Genomic DNA, 20,751 nt, shown 5'->3' on the forward strand with positions numbered 1-20,751 from the left:
GCAGGACCATGATCCAGAATGGCAACGCAGCCTTACGGCAGCTTTCTGCCTTCTTACTGCAAAGTGTGCAGAAGTGAATTCAGCCGCGTGTCTCCCACCGAGACAGGCAGTGATCTGCATGGCCTGTGGTTGGTCTACCACTCCTGTAACCCCTTCTCCAACACCGGGCCATGCTGAGCTGCAAACACAAACCTTCTGTGCTATCATCTTTGCCACCACATCCCGAGCGTGCACGTCGATGGTACATATGGTCATGATTTTCTGCCTGTCGCCCTTGGAGAGCTGCCCAATCAGCATGGTAACAAGGGTGTTCAGCTGGGTCACTTGCTTCTTGTGATATTCCTTCATCGCATTCTCGTAGCCTTCCTCCACCCTGGCGAAGGCAATCCCAACCTCAGTTGTCCACCAGATCTGGGTGCAGCAAAGAGCCACCTAGGGAAAGAGGCTGGCTCAGTATCAGGGAAAGCACCAGAGCTTCCTTACGTTCAAGAGTGTCTGATCCACAGGGAGATCAAGGATGAAGTATCCATGACATGAAATTAAGTATTTTTTCATACAGCAGTCACAGCAGTCAGGACAACATGGATCTGCCCCGTGACATTCATTTAAAACACCATATCAGTGCTAGACATACTTAGCAGCTGCTTATTAGTAAATCAGCACCTTTCACATGCCTGACACAGCAGAGGGGGAAGAGCTGGAGACCACGAAGCTGTCAGAGATGCTTCTGAGGGGCTCTTTTTTCCTCCTTCAGCTTCACCCCTGCTATCCCACTATACCTCTCGTTCTGGGTGTACAGATGTCCCGTGACACCCAGGGTGCAACAGGCACTGCCAAAGCCCCCGCGCTCTGTAACCCAGCCAAGACCAAATCCTCCCTGGAGCCCTAACCAAAGCAAGGAGCTCAGCCTGAAGACTCCATCAGGAGATCACCAAAATAAAAGACAATTCATCCTTCCTCCCTCCTGGACAGCACAGCAGAGGCCAGAAACATCCTCATCCAGAGCTCGAGGCCACCAGAGAAGGGAAGGGCAGGACTGAAGGGGAAGCCACGCATGCGCTGCCTTTCCACCTGCCAGCCGGAATGGAGATGGGAAGCAGCAGCAGATACCTGGGCAGGGTAGTCAAAGAGCCACTGTTCCCTGGGTTTCTCCTCATAAGCCATGACAGCTTCTGTCATCTCGTCTCTCACAGTAGCCCTCATGCTGTCTAGTACGCGGTTCAGCCAGATCTCAACCTGGAGAGCAGATGAAATCACAGTAACACATTTGCTCTTCTTAAGTGCCTTTGGTAATTAGTGAAGATAGGGAATGGGACAAGCATCTGAGCTCCCAAGTTAAACGAGCCTCTCAGCCTCCTCCGTACTGGGTGGATTTAGCCAATTCTGGCACTGCAGGATGAGCATCTATTTCCAGACACCACGAATACAAGGCAGATCATTCTTGAACTCCAGCTACAGGAGAAAACAAAATGAACTCCACCGATGCGTAATTTAGTTTGGTGCATTCCACCTCCAGGCCATGACAGAATCACTCATGGGACTTGGGCACAATCTGTCAGCAGCAGGAGAAAGCTGCTGCTGAACTTGGGAACACAATTCCTGCTGAATTTAGTATTTCACGGGCAAAGCCCTCACCGAGAATATAGTTTAAATGCAGCAAGCTCCGTCACTGGGGAGCTCAGTAGCTGCTGTTGGGTACCTTCGCTTCTTACAATAGCCCACGGAGAAAGGTGCAACTACAGGGACAGACAAGCTGAGCGGTAGTTTGATTCTTAGATTTTGTACTTTAACTCATCCTAGGAAAGAAAGAAGATTTGGAAAACAGGAAGAAAAGCCTTCTGTTTTAAAAGATATGCACGCAGAGGCGCTATGGAATAGCTTAGTCTATTTTCAATCTGCATCCCCTCTCTTACTGAGGTTATTTGTAACAAGCTGCAAGACTAACCTTCAAAAACTCTGAAAATTTCAAATAAACCTAGTTAGAGAAAGGCCATGGCCCTTTTTCTCCCTGTGGACTGTGGCACCTATGCCCCACCTTAGTGACAGTCCTGCTGTCTAGAGTGAGGCCAAGAACTGTGGTGTAAGGAGGAATTAAATTACACACCGCCGCTTCCAGCTTTTCTCATACATAAAGGAAGTGTAGCGAAGGTCTACGATGTCTTGGCAAAAGATGCCCATGCAAGGGGCAGGGGAGCAGACTCCACTGGACAGTTCTTCCCTCTCACCTGCCCACTGCAGTCACAGGGTTCACTGAAGCTGACGTATTCCTCCTCTTTACTGTACATTCCCAGGCCAACCTTGGTTGCCTTTTGCTCAGAGTCCAGCTGGAATTTCATCTTGGCCAAGTTGTCAAAGAGTTTGGAAAGATGGCGCTGCACCTGCAAAAGGAATTGTACAAATAAAGCAACTGAGACAGGAGAAGCAGAATAGAGACCACCATACATGTCACAGGCACAATCATGTTCACAGAGCACAATCTTGGACATCTCTGTAGCACCACATCTTCCTACAGGGCCAGGACACCACCAACACAAGCCTCTTGCATTTTCTCCTAATAATTCTACATGATTTAGAAAACAGACATGCCTTAATAAATCATATTTCCCCATTGGGAAATCTCCCATGCAGGGCAAAAGCACAGAAAGCACTCAAACATTGCATGACCTCCTAGCCCTGATTTCCCTGCTTGTAGCTATGAGAGGTCTCTAGCCATGGCTCCATCTCATCCTATTCTCAGCAGATTGTGGAGCCTCCTTCACTATGAACGTTTCTGGTTTTTCACTACTAAAACTCAATTTTATGTCAATGAAAAGTCCTGAATTTTCCTCCATGGAGGAGGAAGACCTTTATTTCTGCCTAAGACCCATGATAAACAGCTCACAACCCAGACCTACAAAATCCCCATCTTGACCAAAAACACTCTTCCAGAAGGAAAAGAATAATTCAGTCCTGTGCTGTTCACACCCAGCTGAGTTTGAAAAGCTAACAGGGAGATGCTAGTGTCACTGCTGCAGGGTTTAAACATCAGCGCCTGCCTGCTGGGAGCTGAGCAGGTCACCAACGCTTCTTCTAGATCACTATATAACACACAACTAAATCACCGTGTGTGTCACGCCTGGGCTTCTCCCAGGGCTGATGTTCCCGCTGCAAGGGTCAGCTCACAAAGCTGTCCCAGACAGGAGCTGCCTCTCTCAATGACAGCCAGAGACAGGGGAAGGAGAACAGCCCGTGACACCTGGTGCTCTGATGCTTTCAGAGAAAGGTGGGTGGACTTGTCCATTTAATTCTTACTCACTGACTCCCAAAGGATTACAGCGCTCCTCCTTACAAGCTGGCTGGCAGGTGGACATACCTTAGTAGTCTTACGCACATTCAAGCAGGGCCAAATCCTGGAAGGTGCTAAGTATGTCTGAGAAGCAATGGGCACCCAGCTCCCCGCCACATAAGATTTGAAATGAGATATGCTTATGTAAACCAGAGAAGCTTTTTGTTACATCTAGAAGTTTCTGCTCACAAATCCCCAGTGTCCAGCCAGTCTGCAGGACTTTGGGTGTACTCCAGCACGTCTGCAATCCTGCCACCAGAGCACCAGATACATCTGAATCTGCACAAGTTCAATATCCAGTTCAAGAGGATAATATCATTGTGCGTTTAATCCTCCTTTAGGAATTATCAGACTTTGAAACTACAGTGGAAAGGCTGAGAGTGTATCCATGTATGATCCTACTTGACATTTACTTTGATTTTACTGCAAATAGTTTTGAATAACAGAAAATGCCAGGAATTGTGCCTTACTTCATGCAGCATTTCAAAGCAGTATCTTTTCTTTGCTTGCTGTGGGTTTTTTTCTCTCCATTTTAAATATCAATCAACTACGTATTAATGATACTCTGCGGGCTGAAATCACCCAGCAGCAGAAACAGGTACAAGCAGCGTTAAAGGTTAGTGGCAAACAGCAGCATCTCCAAACGGTGCACAAGCCTGCTCCATTCATGTGCGCACATGAATGCTGAAAATAATGAAAAGCTTGAAGAAGGTGAGATTACTCACTGCTGAAAGGAGGAGTTCATTCCTTATCCAGTCTCTGTTTGCTGTGAACATTTTGATTGGTTTTATACACCAACCCCCAGATAAATGATGCATCCCAATCAAGGCCAGCCAGGTCACAGCGTTGCCAGGCACAGTGGGCAGGGTTTCCCAACAACTCCTGTAGCACTAATCATCAACCCTAATGGTGCTGTGCTCTGTGTGGAAAAACAGCTGCAGGACCAAATCCTGTGAGCTCTGTGTGCTGGGGGATGGGAGATGTCTGTGCTCCTCTGGGGAACGGGGAGAAGAGCACAGCAAAGCCATTCCCTAGAACAGGAAGGTTACTACAAGGTACTCCACAGGATAATCCAGCAATCCACCCACGTCAACCAGAGGAATGGTACATCTGGAACGATTTCCCCACACTTGGCATTCAGGCACCATCCCCAGAAACCCCAGCCCAGAGAAGCGGAGCCTCCTCAGCCAGATGGCACCGAAGGCCAGTGCAGAGGTCAGATGGCCAGCCTGGCCCCCAAGCTGCGTGGTGGGTGGGTGGCCCAAGACTTGCTGTGACCATAGCCACTGCCTGCCCACCAGTGTCTCATCCCTTTCAGATTGTGTCCTTCTCTCCTGCTATAATCAGGCCATCCCAAAGGCCGCTGCACAGGGAAAGGAAGAAGTGGCTGACTAGCAAATGTTTCTTCTGCCTAAAAAGAGGGACCTCTCCAAGCCATCAGTTGCCAGCACTTCCACCCTTGAATGACCAGTCTGTGGCTCTTTCAATGGCAGATGCAGTTTGGTGGCAAGCCAGGCTGGGGATCCAAGGTCAGCAATAAGTTTTGGCCAAGGTCATCAAGAAAGATGGTTTCCTCCAACCGCACTGTAGCCCAGCAGAAACTAAACCACTGTTTTCATGGCATCAAAAGCATAGCTCTACTCTGTGCAACGCTTTCAGAACTACCTGCAAGCATCACCAGGGTTAGATCAGACAACGTGCAGTGCACATGCTGCCTTTCAAAGATGACAGATGAAGACCAGCTGTGAAAGAATTATTGTTAATCCAAGAGGGTGGGAGAAAAAGCACTCAAGAAAGGATATGATAGAAGAGTCCCAAGACAGCATCTTCCACTGTGACATTACTGACAGCTGGAAAATGCAAAGGTGATACAGTACAGCAGGGCTTGCTTACCAGATGTGGATTGGTGCCGTTGGAAAGAATATCCAATAAATCTGCAGAAGAAATGAAGTAAAATCTGGGAAAGGCCAGCCTCTTCATGTCTAAATATTCAGCCAAAGCCTTCTCACACAGGGACAGCCTGGGGAGGAAAAGCAGATAAGCAGAGCCCAGGACAGATGGGCAAATACCCTTTCACATTTCATGCTACAGTTTGGGTTATCAAGCAGATTCTTGATTCCCTACCATGGGGAAATGCCAGGCACAAGCTGAGCCTGTAGGCTGGTCCCCTGCAGCATTTTCCAAACAGATCAACAAAGCACATAGTACTCACAGATCTCTCTGCTCTCAAGGGTCAAACAGCCTAAGAGTCAGAGAAGCCTCATAAAAAAGCAGAAACACCAGTGAAAGAAGAGGCTAGAAAGGGTTTACAGTCTGACCTACCCTTTTAGACAAGCTCTTAACTGCCACAGGTAATTTCACACTGGGATGGAAGTTTCCATTACTGCTTTTATTCTAATGAACCACATTTTAAAGTCTGATTCAAACCTACTCAGCTTTTTGTGATTGCAAAGCCTGAAAGGAAACTTGTTTGCTCCGATCTAAAATGAGTTGTTCCGTGTTTACACACTAAGCTGCTGCTGAGCTTACAAAGTTCATAAATAACATGCAGCTAGTCCTCTACGAGTACCACTGGCCTTATGTGAATAAAAAATAAAATTTTGAAATGGATAGTTATTACTGACAACACCTATTAACTCTGAAGTGTGTTCCAGGTAGAATAGCTCATACATTAAGCGAGAAGTAGATCCATCTCAGGACACCAAGGTCTTTCTCAGGGAATCTCGTTATACCATGTGGCAAGGGTATACACACAGAGATAATTTTGTAAATTAAAGAACATGGGCTCAGCTCTGCTACAGATCTCCCTGCCTGAACTGCTAAACAGATACGTAAGATGTTGTGTTTGGGGTGGGAGTAAGGCCACGTGTTATTAAAACCAGCTGAACGCCTGGCTTTGTGTGTGTGCAAATGAATATTCAGGATGGGAGTTGGCACACACACAAAGCCAGACTCCGCTCTGGGGGCTTCAGGGTGACGGATCACAAGTAAAAAGACTCAAGAAAGATCAGAATGCAAAGAATGCACAGCCTAGGAAGAAAGCCTTGGAACACAGGTTAAACAAAACATACGAGAGTTGATCCCAGTCTAGTAAGTTCTACCTACCTACTTTGAATGTCCTCCAGTTGTTGGGAGAGACCCGGTTTATTGGTGGCCTCAACTACATTTGGGGTTTTCTGAGTTTCGTAGGCCAGTTCTTTAAAATCCACATCGATCCCTTCAAAGCGCTTAGAGTCCTAAAAAGCAAAACAAAGGACACGTCCACACCCACTGATTTTTGTGCCAAGAGCCCAGGTTCTGGGTGCTGTCCTTGGCCTGAGGGGAGACTCTTTGCAGAGAGCCTCCTGCCCAGAGCACAGAGGGACCTCCCCACCCTTCCAGAATGGCTCTTCCACACACGTGCCTGAAACAAGTCTCCAACGACGCACTTGCTTTCTTGTCACTGTAGCCCAAAGGGGTTGTGGATAAAGTGATCCATGCAGAAGCCAATGCCTAGGACCATTTTCATGGGATTTAATTCCCCTTTGAATATCTCCTTGTCGATCTTCCCCTCCTGTGTCCAGATGAAATACCAAGTTTCCCTGGCCACAGCAGCAGGAGATGCTCCAATATGGGGGAAAGGCTACTGAGCTCATTCTCCCCCTCTGACTACAGCAGAGGAATCGCAGTGCCTGTCCTCGAGATGGGCATGATGACATGTGCAGAGGAAAGTCCTTCCTCACCTGAGTACAGCCGTGGAAACCCCACACCAGCAGCAGAGGACCACACTGACTGTTATGCTCTGCACCTAACAGGGAAACCCTGAATTTTTGGAGCTAAATAGTATAGAATAAGCAAAGTAACGTTCAAGATGCCCCTGCTCCTCCCTTCTTCCCAGGCCTCCTGGGTGAGCCAGGGCACCAAATAAAAGTGCTCCATGCTTTCCTGGTAACACATCCACAGTAACTTGTGTTCAGCCCTGGTAGCCAGGCTCTGGCTGGAGGGTTCAGCCCTCCCTGCACACTGGCCAGCAGCCAGTGCCAGACGCACGCCCCATGCCCTGCAGCACATCCTCTCCCAGCCCTGGGTACCTCCTGAGCAGGGTCAGCTCCCAGAGGCTTTGATTCATCCTTTGAGACAGGATGAATCCTTTCTTCTAGGGAAGGGAAGAGGCTGCTGATTTGTGCCACCTGCCAGACGGGTATTGAGATGCAGACAGCTGCCCAGTAGGGTGCTGATTTAAATCATGATGCAATTTCATGCACGCCATTAGATAGCTGTCGGACATTAACAGCTTGCTGGCGCATGGTACAGCCTTCAGGGCACTGGTTATCGGCACCTGCATGAACTGCCCAGTAAGCAAGGTGTGCCCAGCACTCTCCAAAGCAGAGGGAGGAATAGTCCAAGCAGACCAGAACGAAGGGATGGAGACAGGGTGGCATACTGTGTGGGTGTCACGGGCTGTGCACCCCCTGCCTTGGGTGTCAGTGCCCCGGCAGTGCCGCTGCACGTGGATGGGGACAGCAGTGGCACAGTCAACTACAGTTGAGGTTCCTCAGCACAGCTGCGAGTGGTCCAGCAGGGAAGATTTTTCTAACAGTCAAGGGAATCTGGCATAAGACTGGAAGCTGGACACGAAGACACCCCCGAGGAGGTCACCAGTGACAACTCTGTGCCATTTGCCAAAGCAGGAGTGGGGGAACAGTTGCCCCCTCCCTGCCCTGGCACAGAAGGTAGGGAAGGGGATGCTGCCAAAGCTGCCTGGTCCAGCTCTGGTTTGACAATTTGCAATGTCCGAGTCATTATCCCAGTCCTCTCCCCTCTGAGGACAAAGGGAACATGCCTGCAGCACTGAGAGAAGCCAGCAGCCTTGCTCTCAGTCTCCCGGAGCTCTGTATTTGCTGTGCAGTGGTGGAGGGGAGAAAATCAGCTTCTCGGCATGGCTCAGGCACAATCTACAGTACAAAAACATCCTGGGGCAGCACTAGGGAAACTATTATAGCACTACGGGAGCCTCCAAAGAAGCACGGCAGTAGGAGGAAAGCCCTGCTTTGGGGAACATGGCATTACAGACAACCCTGTTTCGTATAATGAAGGCTCTTCAACACTTCCCAAACAGGAAGAATAGGACACGGGGTTTCATACCTCGGGAAGCTGTGCCCGTATGTCTTCTGAGCCTATGAATATGCTCTCCAAGTGAGACCATGTATGCTGCACTTCGAACCAGAGAGAAATGACAGAGTCCGCAGCAGACAGCTTCCTCTGCCATGCAGACACTTCCTCCAAGAAGAAAGCAATATACTTGGATGTCATTAAATTCTGCAGCTGCACCTGGTTGTCTTCTAAAGTTTCAATGAGTTCCTCATCTGACTTCAGCAATAGGATGTTTGTCCGGGGGTGAGGCTCGTATTGAAACTCCATGGTGCTCCAAGTCATTTTTAGCTCCTTCAGGACTTTCTCCATACTCATTTCTCGCACTGCCTTGTCCACAATGCCACGAACCTCATCCTCAAAGTTATGTAGGTTGAGCTTCAGAAGGTCAGCCAGCGTGGTGTCAGAGTCCATCACAAACTTCACACCCGTCATCTGCATCAGTTGATTCCAGTGTCTTTCTCTAATGGCAGGATTTTGAAGTTCTGCCACAGCTTTCAGGGCTGTCAGCATGTTCTTCACCTTGCTGTCCAGCCCGGTGAAAGCATCCCATGACCTCATTTCCTTATCCAAATTCCGAATCTCCCTTGCAAAGTTTTTACACTCTAGATCCATGTTTTCCACATTGATATCCACCCATTTGGTGGTCTGCCAGTCATCAAGGCTAGTGTTCACGAGAGAGATCATATCCCAGAGCTCTTTGAGAAGACACAGCTCCTTTCTGCACTGCTTCAGTTGTTTATAATCTGGCACCATGACTTCAAACAGACCAGCCGATTCATAAATCGAGGTCATGGCTGACTCCATTTGTTTAATCTCACTGTGCTTTGCATCCAGCAGTTGATAAGGTTTTTCTGTGTCAAACCTAGAAAGAAACATTTATTTTTCATAAGCAATACTGTAACAACTTCTAAAGAAAACATAAAACGAACAGTGCTTCTAAGAGACAAAGCAGAGCTGAAATGCCTATAGTACACATTGATGGTACAGCCACGTGGCACTACCGACGCCACCTTAAAGCAACATTGTGCGCTCAGCATCTAGATTCAATTTCTTGCTAACACTGGACAGCGTTCCCAGGGACAAAACACCCCGGGTGTAACAGACACAGCACTGTGAGAAGGTAGGAAACATATGCAAGGGCTCAAGCATACGTCCTCAGGACACTCAGAGATGATCCCACAATTTTTTATTTTTTTTTTTTTTTCCACAGGGCTTCTCTGATGCTATAATTTGCCCCTACCTGAATGGTGCTTCTTTCCGAAATCGCTCTCTGAATCTGTGCTGCTCAACATCAAACGCTGCACAGCTCCTGCGCACAACTGTCATTTCGTTCGCCTGCAGAGGAGCCACATGCTGCTTCACAGCTATCGCCAGCTTCTTTATATTGTTCCATTTTTCTGGCAGCTCCTGCAAGCAAAATTTAAATGCTGGTAGGCAGTATTTGCTATTCAATATAAGATGTGTCCGATCTGTTTATGGATAATCACAGAACAGGAAAAGCAACAGCTTCCATGTCTAAAACTGTAAGGAAGTTTTCTTGTGATGCAAAGGCTAAGCACACAATTTGGAATAAAATTTACCAGTTAGTCACAATTTTGAAAACTAATGGAGACTGAGACCTTATAACTGACAGCTCTGATTGTAACCACATATCCTGTAACTTCAGAAGAAGGGTTCCAGACTAGACCCTGGGCTCTCAGGGTGGTTCCATGCTCAAGAGAGAACAAGGATCCCACCACCAAGCCCAGCGGGACCCAGCACCTGCTGGGAGAGGCTGAAGGCAGGAGGATGGGCTGCGGCTGCGAGCTCATTGGATCACCCAGCTTCCCAGAGCTATTTAAGAAACACAGCCTGGGAAATTTCCTGGCAGCTCTTAGAGCAGAAGATGTTATACCAGAAGGACTTCTAGCCAGCTCTCTGGGGCAAATACCTCCAGATTGTGTATGTAATATTAGTAGTAAATAAGACTAGTTTCTTTCCCAGGGCTGCACCCAAGCTGCAAGTGCACAGCACTGCTGACAATGCACCCCCCGTACCCGGGATTTTCTTCAGAAAGGGATTTTATTTCTCCTCACTAGGCTTCCCAGGCCATATCTTCAGCCCACACACCGACACCAGCCAAGGGCTCTGCTGTCCTCGAGTCCCAGTGCTCTGCCCTTGGGAAGCCCACTTCCCCACGTACTGCGCAAGCTCACAGGAAAGTCTTTGGGTTTCTTTTTGTCCCACTTCACATATTTGAAGAGACTAATACAGACCCACCAACACTACAGAAAGAAGGGAAATAACCTGGAAGCAGCTCTGAGGCAGCGGAGCGGGGTCAGTCCCTCCTGAGGGGTCTCTTTCTGGCACTTGATATCCCAGTCTCAATAGAAGTCACTACCCATGACCACAGCAGGGCACACCTGAAGCTGCTTCCTTGTCCTTCTCATACAAGCTACCAGCTCCTGCCCACCCATCCCCACAGCCACGGAGGAGGCAGCACCTAGGGGAGCTGATTTCTGGGTTTCCCGCTGTATACAGGAATGAATGAATCATTCAACTACGTGTTGCTGTCGCTTGCCAGAAAGAACGAAACTGTTTTGTTACTTCCTGCATCTGAATGGCTCGCACAAATCTCTCATTTCTTCTATGGGAAAAACAAATCAGTTGTTCAAATATACTTGTGCAACAGGCACCAGAGAAGCAGCTCTCAGGCAGAGGAACCAGCAGAGCCAGGCTCCCCACAGCACCATGGGTTATGTTGGCTGCTGCAACAGCTTCAGTCCAGAGCATCCACATAACGCAGCTCTCCTGTTTTCAGGGAGTCTATAGGAACCTAAGGATCACAACTGCACAAGCAGAAGACCAGACAACTGCCAAACCCCACTCAGCTCCCATCCAAGCCTGCAGCAGAAAACTGCAGCCTTTGCTGCACACGGCAGGAACATCTTTCCAAAAGCTCCTGCTTTTAACCATTGTGTCCTGCACAGATGCCTCTGCCTGCAGCACCCACGGCTATAGGGTGACCATCAGCACGTAGCCACATGCTTCTCCACTGTAACATCTTGCCTGTTGCCAGTGCTTGTCTCCCATTTCCCAAGGCCGGCTGGGCACCTCACAGTCTTTTCTAACCTCCATCTCATGGTCCCCTTTCCAGAAAGGAAAGATATTCCCAAAAGAAAACTGATTCATCAGACCCAGATGTGGAAAGGTGCCAAAGTACTTTCGTAACCACTCTCAGTGATGTCCTCTGGGTCAAGCAAACTCAGTGTTACAGACCCAGTGGAGGACTGAAATCCTGTGAGAAGGCAACTCCTCTGCCAACATTATCCTTCCCATCTCCACGGTTGCCAAGAACTAGCTTATTTAAAAATAATTATAATTCAACCTAATTAACAGATGTATTTGAAAATGCATTAATTTTTTTCAAGAGTAATCGCTGGGAGTTGGAGCAGGCAATTCTATGTTTTTCATACATAACAAAAGGCTTAATCGCTGCTTTAAAAGAAAAATCTCAATATAACTCCAAAATTTAGAGCTATTAAGGCACATCCCGCAATAGCAAAATACTATCCACTGAGGCCCTCTAATGACAGGGAACAGGGTCTTAAATGTTCCTGCAACACTCTGAGCTCACAGTCTCTTTGACATCTGCTACTCAACAAACTGGCGTGTCCACCACAAATTTTCACCCACCTCCATTTGCTTATAGACCTCCTCCGGCAGCTGCTGCTCATACGTCTTCAGCAGTTCGATGGTTTGCTTCAGGGGCTCAAACATGGCATCAGTGGCACTGAGCCTTTCTTTAACGGCCAGGAGATGGCCCATGATCTCCACCAAGCCATCATAATCACCTTTTTCAACCTTTTTGCTCAGACCTTTATCGGCAGTTTTGATGAACTCGTCAAGGTCAGCCAAGCTGTGCAACGCAAAAGCAGGAAAGCACAAAATGAGAGCAGTTCCTATTGCAATAATTACCAGCCTTATGCCAGGCAGCTGGATGGCACGGACCAGGAAAAAGCCTGGCTAACTCTGTCCAGTGCATGGCAATGTGCTGAGCCCATCAGAACCACGGTTCACGCTCAGAAGGATCCACTGATGTGGCAGATTCCCACAAGGAACAGACAAATAGGTTGGGACTTCTCAGGTTGGAGCAAAGATACGTGAGAGGGAGTATAATGGAGACCTCTGAGCTCAGGAGTGGTCTGGAGAGAGTGAGTTTGCAATGACAGTTTTCATCTCATCTCTTCCAATGCAAGAATTCAAGATCCCCAAATGGACCCGGCAGGTTGCAAAGCTACACCAAACAGATTCTTCTTCACACACTGCCTCATTTCACAGGTAACTCCCTGCTGCAGGAGGATGCAGACAAAAATTCACAGCAGTTCAGAAAAGCAACCAAACATTTGTGGGAGAAAAAAAGAAATCCATTCAGGTATTTAAATACAAAGGCACAAACCCTGTCTCTCAAAGTCCTTGAGCTATAAACAGTTAGAGACAAGAGGAGTATTTGTTGACAAGAGGAGTTTCTCTGCCTGCTTACCCTGTTCTTAATCTCCCCAGCAACTGGGCACTGTCAGCAGAGGCATAATGAGCTCCTGGGTCTCTGCTCCTTTCCAGCACAGCCATTCTCCTCTTCTTGAAACGCTTACTTTTAAGTGCCCACTTAAATTCTGTGGACGCTGCTGGACCAAAATGCATCCTTAAATACTTCACCTAATAAAGACTAAACTGCTGAGTCAGGGACTCAATAAGAACTCCTAAATGCCCATGCCAAGCTACACAAAAACCACTTTGCACATAAATTATCTAACAGAATTATGGTGTTGAAAAGAACATGAGATGATATCAACCACCACAAGCAGCAGCCTTTCACTGCTACAAATATCTGAAAGCATCCAAGACCTATGACATCCTTCAGTTGCAACTACTCAAATAAATCACCTGATGCATCGTCCTGCACAGACCTGGCGACTGAGCAGCTACGCAGAGCAGGGAACACATGCTAATTCAAAACTTACATCCAAAACTCCTCCTTTTTTATAACCTTGAAACTACCTCCCCACGACTGCTCATAGCAGGCAACCTGAATTACTTTTTTCACAGAGTGCATTCAAAAGAGCAATGCATTTAGAAATACAGCAAGTACCTCATGGCATTAACGCAGCTTTACTGATGGCTTATATCAAATTCAACAAAGTAAGCACAGAGCCCTAGCAGAGATTAGATTAGTTGGATGAGGATGAATGGACAAACAGACGTCCTATCTACCACCATGCAGCAAGTGCCAGGAGCGCTGGCTCGTGGGATGCCAATGGTCCCAAGTCCATATAACTGCTTCCACATCACACACTCAGTCGTTCCAGTTCCCAGCAGAGACCAGGGGGTGGAAGATATAGGGGATGTGACAGAGGTGGCATCAGAAAGTACAGGTCCCCTTCCCCTGCTCCTGTATTAGCCTGGTGGTTATCAGTGTGAAACGATGAAGCCCACCCAAGACAAGCAAAACCCCCTTTGGTCAGCACAGGGCCTGCGGAGAGGAGGCAGGAACAGCTTTTACCTGTGCGTGACGTGGTCCACGAGATGCTGCTTGAACACCAAGCTCCACCGTTTAATCACGTTCAGCAAGGATGCCTTGAAAGGCCGAGCATCGACCTTCATCCAGCTGTGGAAGATCCTGATGGGCTCGATGCGATTCACCTCCTCGTAGATCTTCTCGTAGGAGTCTATCTGCTCTTTGAACTGCTGCAGCGTGGGAGGCGTCTCAGGGACCCCATCCTCTGCATGGGCCTCAATTTCTGCAGCAGTGAGGATGTGCCCGTAGAGGAGAAACTGGCGACAGAACTCCTTTCTGTCATCCCCATAGAGGTAGGAATAGTGGTCAAAGGCACTGCGGTAATCGCAGCATGCTGCCATCACAGCCTGCACACGTCCCATCAGTTCATGGCGCATGTCAGCCAAGTCAGCCATGTCCTCCATGTCAGCCTAGCAGAGAAGAGGAGAGGAGAGCGCAGTGATGCAGGAGCAGCGCGGTACCTCCTCACTGCCACACAGCACCAGGGAGCACCACAGCCACAGACCTGGTAGTGGAGGAAGCCGCTGTGCTCGGCCAGCCTGGGCACCAGCGACGAGATAGAGTAGATGTCATTTATAAGACTTTCCACTATGTCATAGAAGCCATCGTTCGTGCCAGGGTCCAAGGAGGGATGAAAAATCAAATCTGGGATCACCAAATCCAGCTGCACCTCAAACAGGGGAGCGAGCCCTGCCTTGGGATCTGGTAGGGAAGAAAAGAGATGCCAGGATCATTCTCAAGGGGAGAAAAGTGATCTTGAGCCACCACTAACATCCTTCCACAAGATGCACACATGCCCCACAGGGACACCAGGCAGGTGTGATCACAGACACCCCCTCTCTGGGTCCAGGTCTGCACGTGACATGGAGGAGATGTTGGCAACTAGCTGATGTTCTGGTACTCACAGGAGATACTGGAGAGCAGATGAGACACAAGTGATTTAAGGACTGGAAAAAGTGCAAACGAAAACTTTAAAGAGACCAGGCTCTTTAGCTAATCAAAAGGCAGCCTGAGACCTGAACGGTTACAGCACATAGGTACTTGCCCAGGGGAAAAACAACAGGAACCAAGAGGCTCTTTAGTGGAGAAAGGCATGAAAAAATCCCAGCAACTGGAAACTGAAACCAAATGCAAATGTGAAGTTATGTGCATGTTTCTAACAAGCTGTTGAAGAACTGGATGCAATTCTCCATCTGAGCGTGTCTCCACACCCAGAAGGGAAGTGTTCCTGGAGATGTGCTTCAGCTGGACACAAGCTGCTCTCAGCAGACTGAGTGAACCTCCACGGTTGACCTTAGGCAGGAGGTCCGATTTAGTGATTCCTGAATCCACCTCACCTCTTCACAGGACAAATGCTCGGGGCTTGAGGGCTTTTTTCATGCCTTTCATCAGCAGAACTGGCTCTTGACACTCTCCACAAATGAAAGATTGTGTGACCTTGATGCTTTGTGCATGGGAAGGCAGGAGATGGCTGATGCCCAAGCAAAGACTTGGGATGACACCTCAATTTTCTCTATCCATTAATCTACGCAAATGGTGTATCTATCTTTACCCCCAAGTAATGCTTTGCTCCAGCGACTGGGGGATGGAGTCACCCACCCACCCACCTGGAGGCTGCCCCAGCACTTGTAAACTTTGTAAGAGGCAGAGCAGAAAGCCAGGAAGAAAGCAACTCCAGGTATAAGGGAAAGCGCAAACCAGAACCCTCCCTTTGGTGAGACTGAAGCTATCACAACCAGAGGAGAGGAACCACAAGTCACCTGTGTTTTCCAGGAGGTACTTGAGCGAGCACTCAATGGCAGTGAAGAATCCATCCAGGACTATCTCATCCACGTAATCCACATAGGCTTTCCAGATATCAGACCCAGCGTCTGCAAGTAAGAGACTCTGGTTTTCCTGGAAGAAAAAGAAGATGCCTTCAAATACAGCAGGGCTGAGTCTGCCTTACAAGAGCACTGCCCACAGCTAAGGACTGGGGCCAGTGAGCACATGGGTACCAGCCTCATGGAAGGATGGGAAACCAGACAGGCAGGTGTTGCTCCTAATGACATGGCCACGGTTTGCTCCTTCTGTTGAGGGCTGCTTTGTCACCTAAAAGAACTCAAAATAATTTCAAGGTAAAAATGGAGTGCAACAGAGGCTTAGCAGCTCTGCAACATGTTCTCCTCCCTCTTCTCTAATGCCACAGGGCTTGAGGCTGCTTTGCACACCTGGGGCAGGGAGCACCCAGGGGTCTCCAAGGCTCAGCCCAACTCATGAAGACCCAGCCCTAGTGGCCTATATAATATTACCTTGAGTCGATGAGGCTGTCGGGGTGGATTGCTTACACCTCTGCCCTACAAATGGTCATCTCAAGACCAGAGAACTTCTAAAATCAAGAATGGTTTTTCAATAAACCATGTAAAACAGATAATGATTGGAATCAGAAGACAAAGGGTTGGCTAACAACTTCTTAGCTCATTGTGTTCCCTTCTTCCAGGTAAGCTCCCAGACAGAAAATTCAGAGTTTTCTGGGTCACGGCAGGGACTCGCCCTTCCTGGGTTTCCTCTCTCCATCCTCACATGGCCATGATGCGTACCTGCTCCCAGCACCTCCCAGGCTCCACTGTGCTCCTGTCCCCCGCCTTGTTACGCCCTCTGAGCGTTCCTTCTCCTAAGCCTGCCAGGGGCTCCCAACACAGGCACAGTCTCAAAAACCAGAAGGTCCAGCTTGCAGTGAGCAGAAATCAACACACACTTGCTGGGTGGTCAACATTGGCAGCATTTCACATGTGGGGGCACAGGAGAGGTGCCGTTCCCACCACCGCCTGGTAGCTTGGCACACACAAGGCAGAGTGGCATTGCCAGTTGGGCTTGAGCCAACCCAAACCTGCTGCTCCCCAAGTCGACACATCATAGCTGGGTGCTTAAACTCTCAGCAGAGCCAGCCGGGGCTCCGGCCCTTTGCAGACTCACCCCAGTTCATGTTCCTGATGTGAGAGACAGGGGAACACCATAGGAATGAACTCTGCAGAACGCCAGTCTGAGAGCACCACCCTCTCTTCATCATTCCCTGTCCTTGTAGCTGATAATGTCCCCTGGTTACTGGTGCCTTCCTGAGCCTTTACTTCAGAGGGCTCACCCTGGTGAAGGACAGGCAACAAAAGCCAGCCTCCCGCTGCCCTGCCTTCGCCCTTGGTGCACGTACCCAAACCCTCGCTGTGCTCCCCTAGGTGGTCTCAGCTCACCCGCCCCCAGAAACCCCTGAGGGAAGCCTGACAGACCAGCTCTTGGCCCTTCTGCTGCTTCTCCTCCAGGTTTGACCAGCAGGACAGAGGCATGGGGACACCCCATTCCAGGCCATGGTGCCTTTCCCTCCCCAGGACCTTCATGCTGCTTTGCAGCTGGTCCTGCTCCCGTGAGCAGCATTGGTGGTGCCACCGCACCAGCCCTCCTGCCATGACCACAAACCCCTGTTCTCCTTGGCCAATCCAGCAAGTGCCCTGATCTTTTGGGTGGTAGCTGGAGGCAGCCAAGCCCGTTCCAGCTGCAGCAGCAGAACAACATGGGTTCGGTGTGCAGAAAAGGGGGTTAGCGGTCCAGGGGTGGCTGCAGGCAGCGAGGTAAGGTGAGCAACAAGACCGCAGTGTCCCACAGAGGGTCAGCCAGTTCTCTCCAGAGTCCAAAGCCAGACGGTGACCCTCAGGTCAGAGCTAAAATCCATCTCCCTCAAGGCCAAGGTGCTGTCCCTGACATGCATAACACCTCACTCCTGGAAGGTGAGGAGCAGAGCTTAGGATTTTCGCCTGGTCTGCAAATAGGACTCCCAGCTCTGGCAAAGATGCTGGAACGCACCAAGGTTTCGGACAGCAGCTTTTCTCCTGTCACCCAGCCCCTCCCTGACCTGTCAGCATCACCTCCTGCTCCCACAGAGGGACAAGTTTGAACATATTTCAGAGGGGGATTTTTCCTCCCAGCAGTATCCCAAAGCCTGATCCACGACTCCCCTCTAGTGGCTCCACAACAGCCACTGTTCTCAGCCTCCATCGCCGGGCTGCAGCTGCTGCTCCTCCTGCCCCGCACTGGGTGCCCAGCAGTGCCCAGCCAAGCAGCCCCGCACCGAACTGGGTGCCCAGCCAAGCAGCCCCGCACCGAACTGGGTGCCCAGCCAAGCAGCCCCGCACCGAACTGGGTGCCCAGCCAAGCAGCCCCGCACTACGCAGCTTCACCAGCTCGCTCATCAAGCTATTGTTAATTAACACCGGGTAAGGTTTTCAAAATGAGTTAAGGGGGTTAATTTTAAGGTGAAACAGCTCTGGACGCTTTCACCAGAGTGCAGACACACACAGAGCCCCAGAGAAAGTCCCCTCACCCTCAGCAGCGAGTGGATCCTCTGCCCCGACTCTCTGACAAGGCTGCAGCGCCTTTCCAGACGGTCCTGACAGTCCTCCAGGCTCAGCAGTGATTCCCTTTTGCAATCTTTCCTCTCGAATATGGGCGACACCCACGATCGCACAATGGTCTGGATCTCCTCAACATTGGTTTTGGCTTTCTGTATCCTCTGCTCGAGGTCATAGACACCATCCATCACCACAGAGATGTGATCCCAGGCACCTGGTAAAAAAAAAAAATTAGATTGGCTACTTGTTCTCAGAGTTGCTGGGCCGAGCTCTTGTGCACCTTCCTTAAGACCAGCCTCTGACCTTTTCCCCATGGTCGCGTGTATTTCTCACCCATCATTAATGCAGAAGACTTACCACCTCCACCAAGAGAGCCACTTCTAGCTCCCTCCTACCCCAGCAAGCCCTGGTACGGACAGCCACAGCCTCTGCTTCCTGCCAGGGTTACCATCACCACAAGGATGTCCGACGGTTCCGCTACCCAGGTTTGACTTCCCACTGACTGCTACTGAGCATCCCTACCACCATGACTAGAGCAGAGACCCAAAGCCCTAACACACGGCCCATACCAGCCCCAGGTGTCAGCAATGGCTGCATTTAGAAGCAGAGAACTTAGGGTTCACCTGCAGGAAAATCCCTTCATCTTTATTGTGCCATTGAGAAAGGGTTTTTCAGCATGAGGACTTCTGCTTTGTATGTTCCTAAGGGGGGACACTTCCTCCTGTTCATACCACAAACCTGATGACAGAAATATATATTCCACCTGTGAGCAATCTGCTTCCACAGAGAGGAAACAAATTGCCTTCCTCTGCTCCGCTGTGCCATTAAAACTGATCAAGCAAGAAGACTGGTTAAATCATCCCAAAGTCACGGTGCACAAACCCCACCTCTAGCTGCAGTATTTCATCCTTCTGGGGAAGATAACAAGGTGGTCCTGGCTCTCACTGGGACAAGTCTGTCCCAGTGCCAGATGGCTGGACCAAGGGTTCCCACTCCCTGCACAACTGGGTGAGAAAGCAGCGCCTCGGGGACACAGGCACGCAGCCACGCAACAGGGCACCCAGGCTGGCACAGGGGGGGCAGCACAATCAGCGAGCAGATGCTCCAACCCCAGCCCTGCTGGCTCTCGCAAACCCAAACCTTGCCATCGCCTTGCAGCGCTGCTCACAGGGCAGCCGCTCCTCCCCAGCAGCCCAGGCTGAGCCCGAAGGGAGCAGGATCCCGTCCACAGCCCCAGCAGACCAAGGGAATGTGGAAAGGAGCAGGCAAGTTGGGGGCTGCCCTTCACCTCCCCAGCACTAGCTCTGCCGGAGAGTCCCCTGCCCTGCTGGGAGCTGCGGTGGGGAACCGAATTGTGGTGGGGCACATGCAGGAATCTGATGAGACCCAAACGCGTGCGCTCGTTCCCCCAGCACAGAGCCAGCTCACCCTCCATCTTCCAGTTCAGCGTTTCTTCTGCCTCTTTCAGCTTCAGGTCGATATGGTGCAGCTGTCCCTGGATTAAAGGGTATTCGATCTCCAGGACTGTCCTCAGGACCTTGTTGTACCTGTTTGCCATCAGCTCCAAGTTGGCCACCATCTGCCGGTATGATTCCTTGGAGGAATAGATTTCTGCTGCCGTCGGTGGGATGGCTCCTATCTGGCTGCTAGACAGGTAGCTCACCTCCCTCAGCACCGAAACCAGCTGGAGAAACAAGGCAGAGCACTGAGCACGGAACAACACTCCCCATTTACCTGGCAGACACTCCCCAACCAATTCTGAGAATCTTCGGGGTTTCCTGCTGTTCTGTTCACAAAGCAGCATGCTCTGAAAGGGGCCCGGACCCTCCTAGGCCATACACCATCTGCCTCCCATTGATCTTTGCCTGTGGTTTTCTTCCCGACCAAAGGCAGACAGCTCTGTTAACCATTCAGCCAGCAAACTCCCTGCAGTCTACAAAAACCACGAGGATCCCTGGTCCTCCCAAGCCAACCTCATCAATATGGTCTTTCAGCAATACCGTGCCTGCAAGCAGGGCTTAGCAGTTATGTAAGTGAAAGTCAAGATAGCTCCAGTTCTGTTGGTTTGCTGGGCTGACTGGCACTAAATAAATAAATAAATAAATGAAAAAGAAACATCACCACAAACCTCCTGTGGCCTGGCCAGCTTTCACCAAAGACCTCTGCTGGAGGGTTCTCCCAGCCCAAACAAAAGCAGTCAGTGCGTGCTTGAGTTGCATTTAGACCAGATTGAGGGGGATTATTAAATTATAAACTCAGGTATAAAGGTGTCCCTGTAACAAAGGGAGCAGCAAGGTCTTCCAGTACAATATATGACTTCTAAGACTAAAAATCTTTGGTCAGTTTAGTGGTTAGTGAGA

General features: G+C 49.7%; 1 protein-coding gene across 1 annotated transcript in view; it reads right to left on the reverse strand.

Annotated features, from left to right (window-relative positions):
• The window catches only part of DNAH9 (dynein axonemal heavy chain 9), a 186,680-nt gene that overhangs the window by 147,544 nt on the left and 18,385 nt on the right, over positions 1 to 20,751 (reverse strand). Inside the window, exons 13-25 of the mRNA XM_055723493.1 lie at positions 19,820 to 20,075; positions 18,364 to 18,605; positions 15,773 to 15,908; positions 14,518 to 14,714; positions 13,998 to 14,422; positions 12,134 to 12,356; positions 9,699 to 9,865; positions 8,450 to 9,320; positions 6,431 to 6,561; positions 5,219 to 5,345; positions 2,226 to 2,378; positions 1,111 to 1,236; positions 193 to 432 (exon numbers count right to left, since the gene is read on the reverse strand). Of these exons, the coding sequence (XP_055579468.1) occupies positions 193 to 432; positions 1,111 to 1,236; positions 2,226 to 2,378; positions 5,219 to 5,345; positions 6,431 to 6,561; positions 8,450 to 9,320; positions 9,699 to 9,865; positions 12,134 to 12,356; positions 13,998 to 14,422; positions 14,518 to 14,714; positions 15,773 to 15,908; positions 18,364 to 18,605; positions 19,820 to 20,075 (3,294 nt within the window). The remainder of the gene's footprint in view (positions 1 to 192; positions 433 to 1,110; positions 1,237 to 2,225; positions 2,379 to 5,218; positions 5,346 to 6,430; positions 6,562 to 8,449; positions 9,321 to 9,698; positions 9,866 to 12,133; positions 12,357 to 13,997; positions 14,423 to 14,517; positions 14,715 to 15,772; positions 15,909 to 18,363; positions 18,606 to 19,819; positions 20,076 to 20,751) is intronic.

This window comes from Falco cherrug, chromosome 1 (assembly GCF_023634085.1).
Source record: "Falco cherrug isolate bFalChe1 chromosome 1, bFalChe1.pri, whole genome shotgun sequence".
Lineage (NCBI taxonomy): Eukaryota > Metazoa > Chordata > Aves > Falconiformes > Falconidae > Falco > Falco cherrug.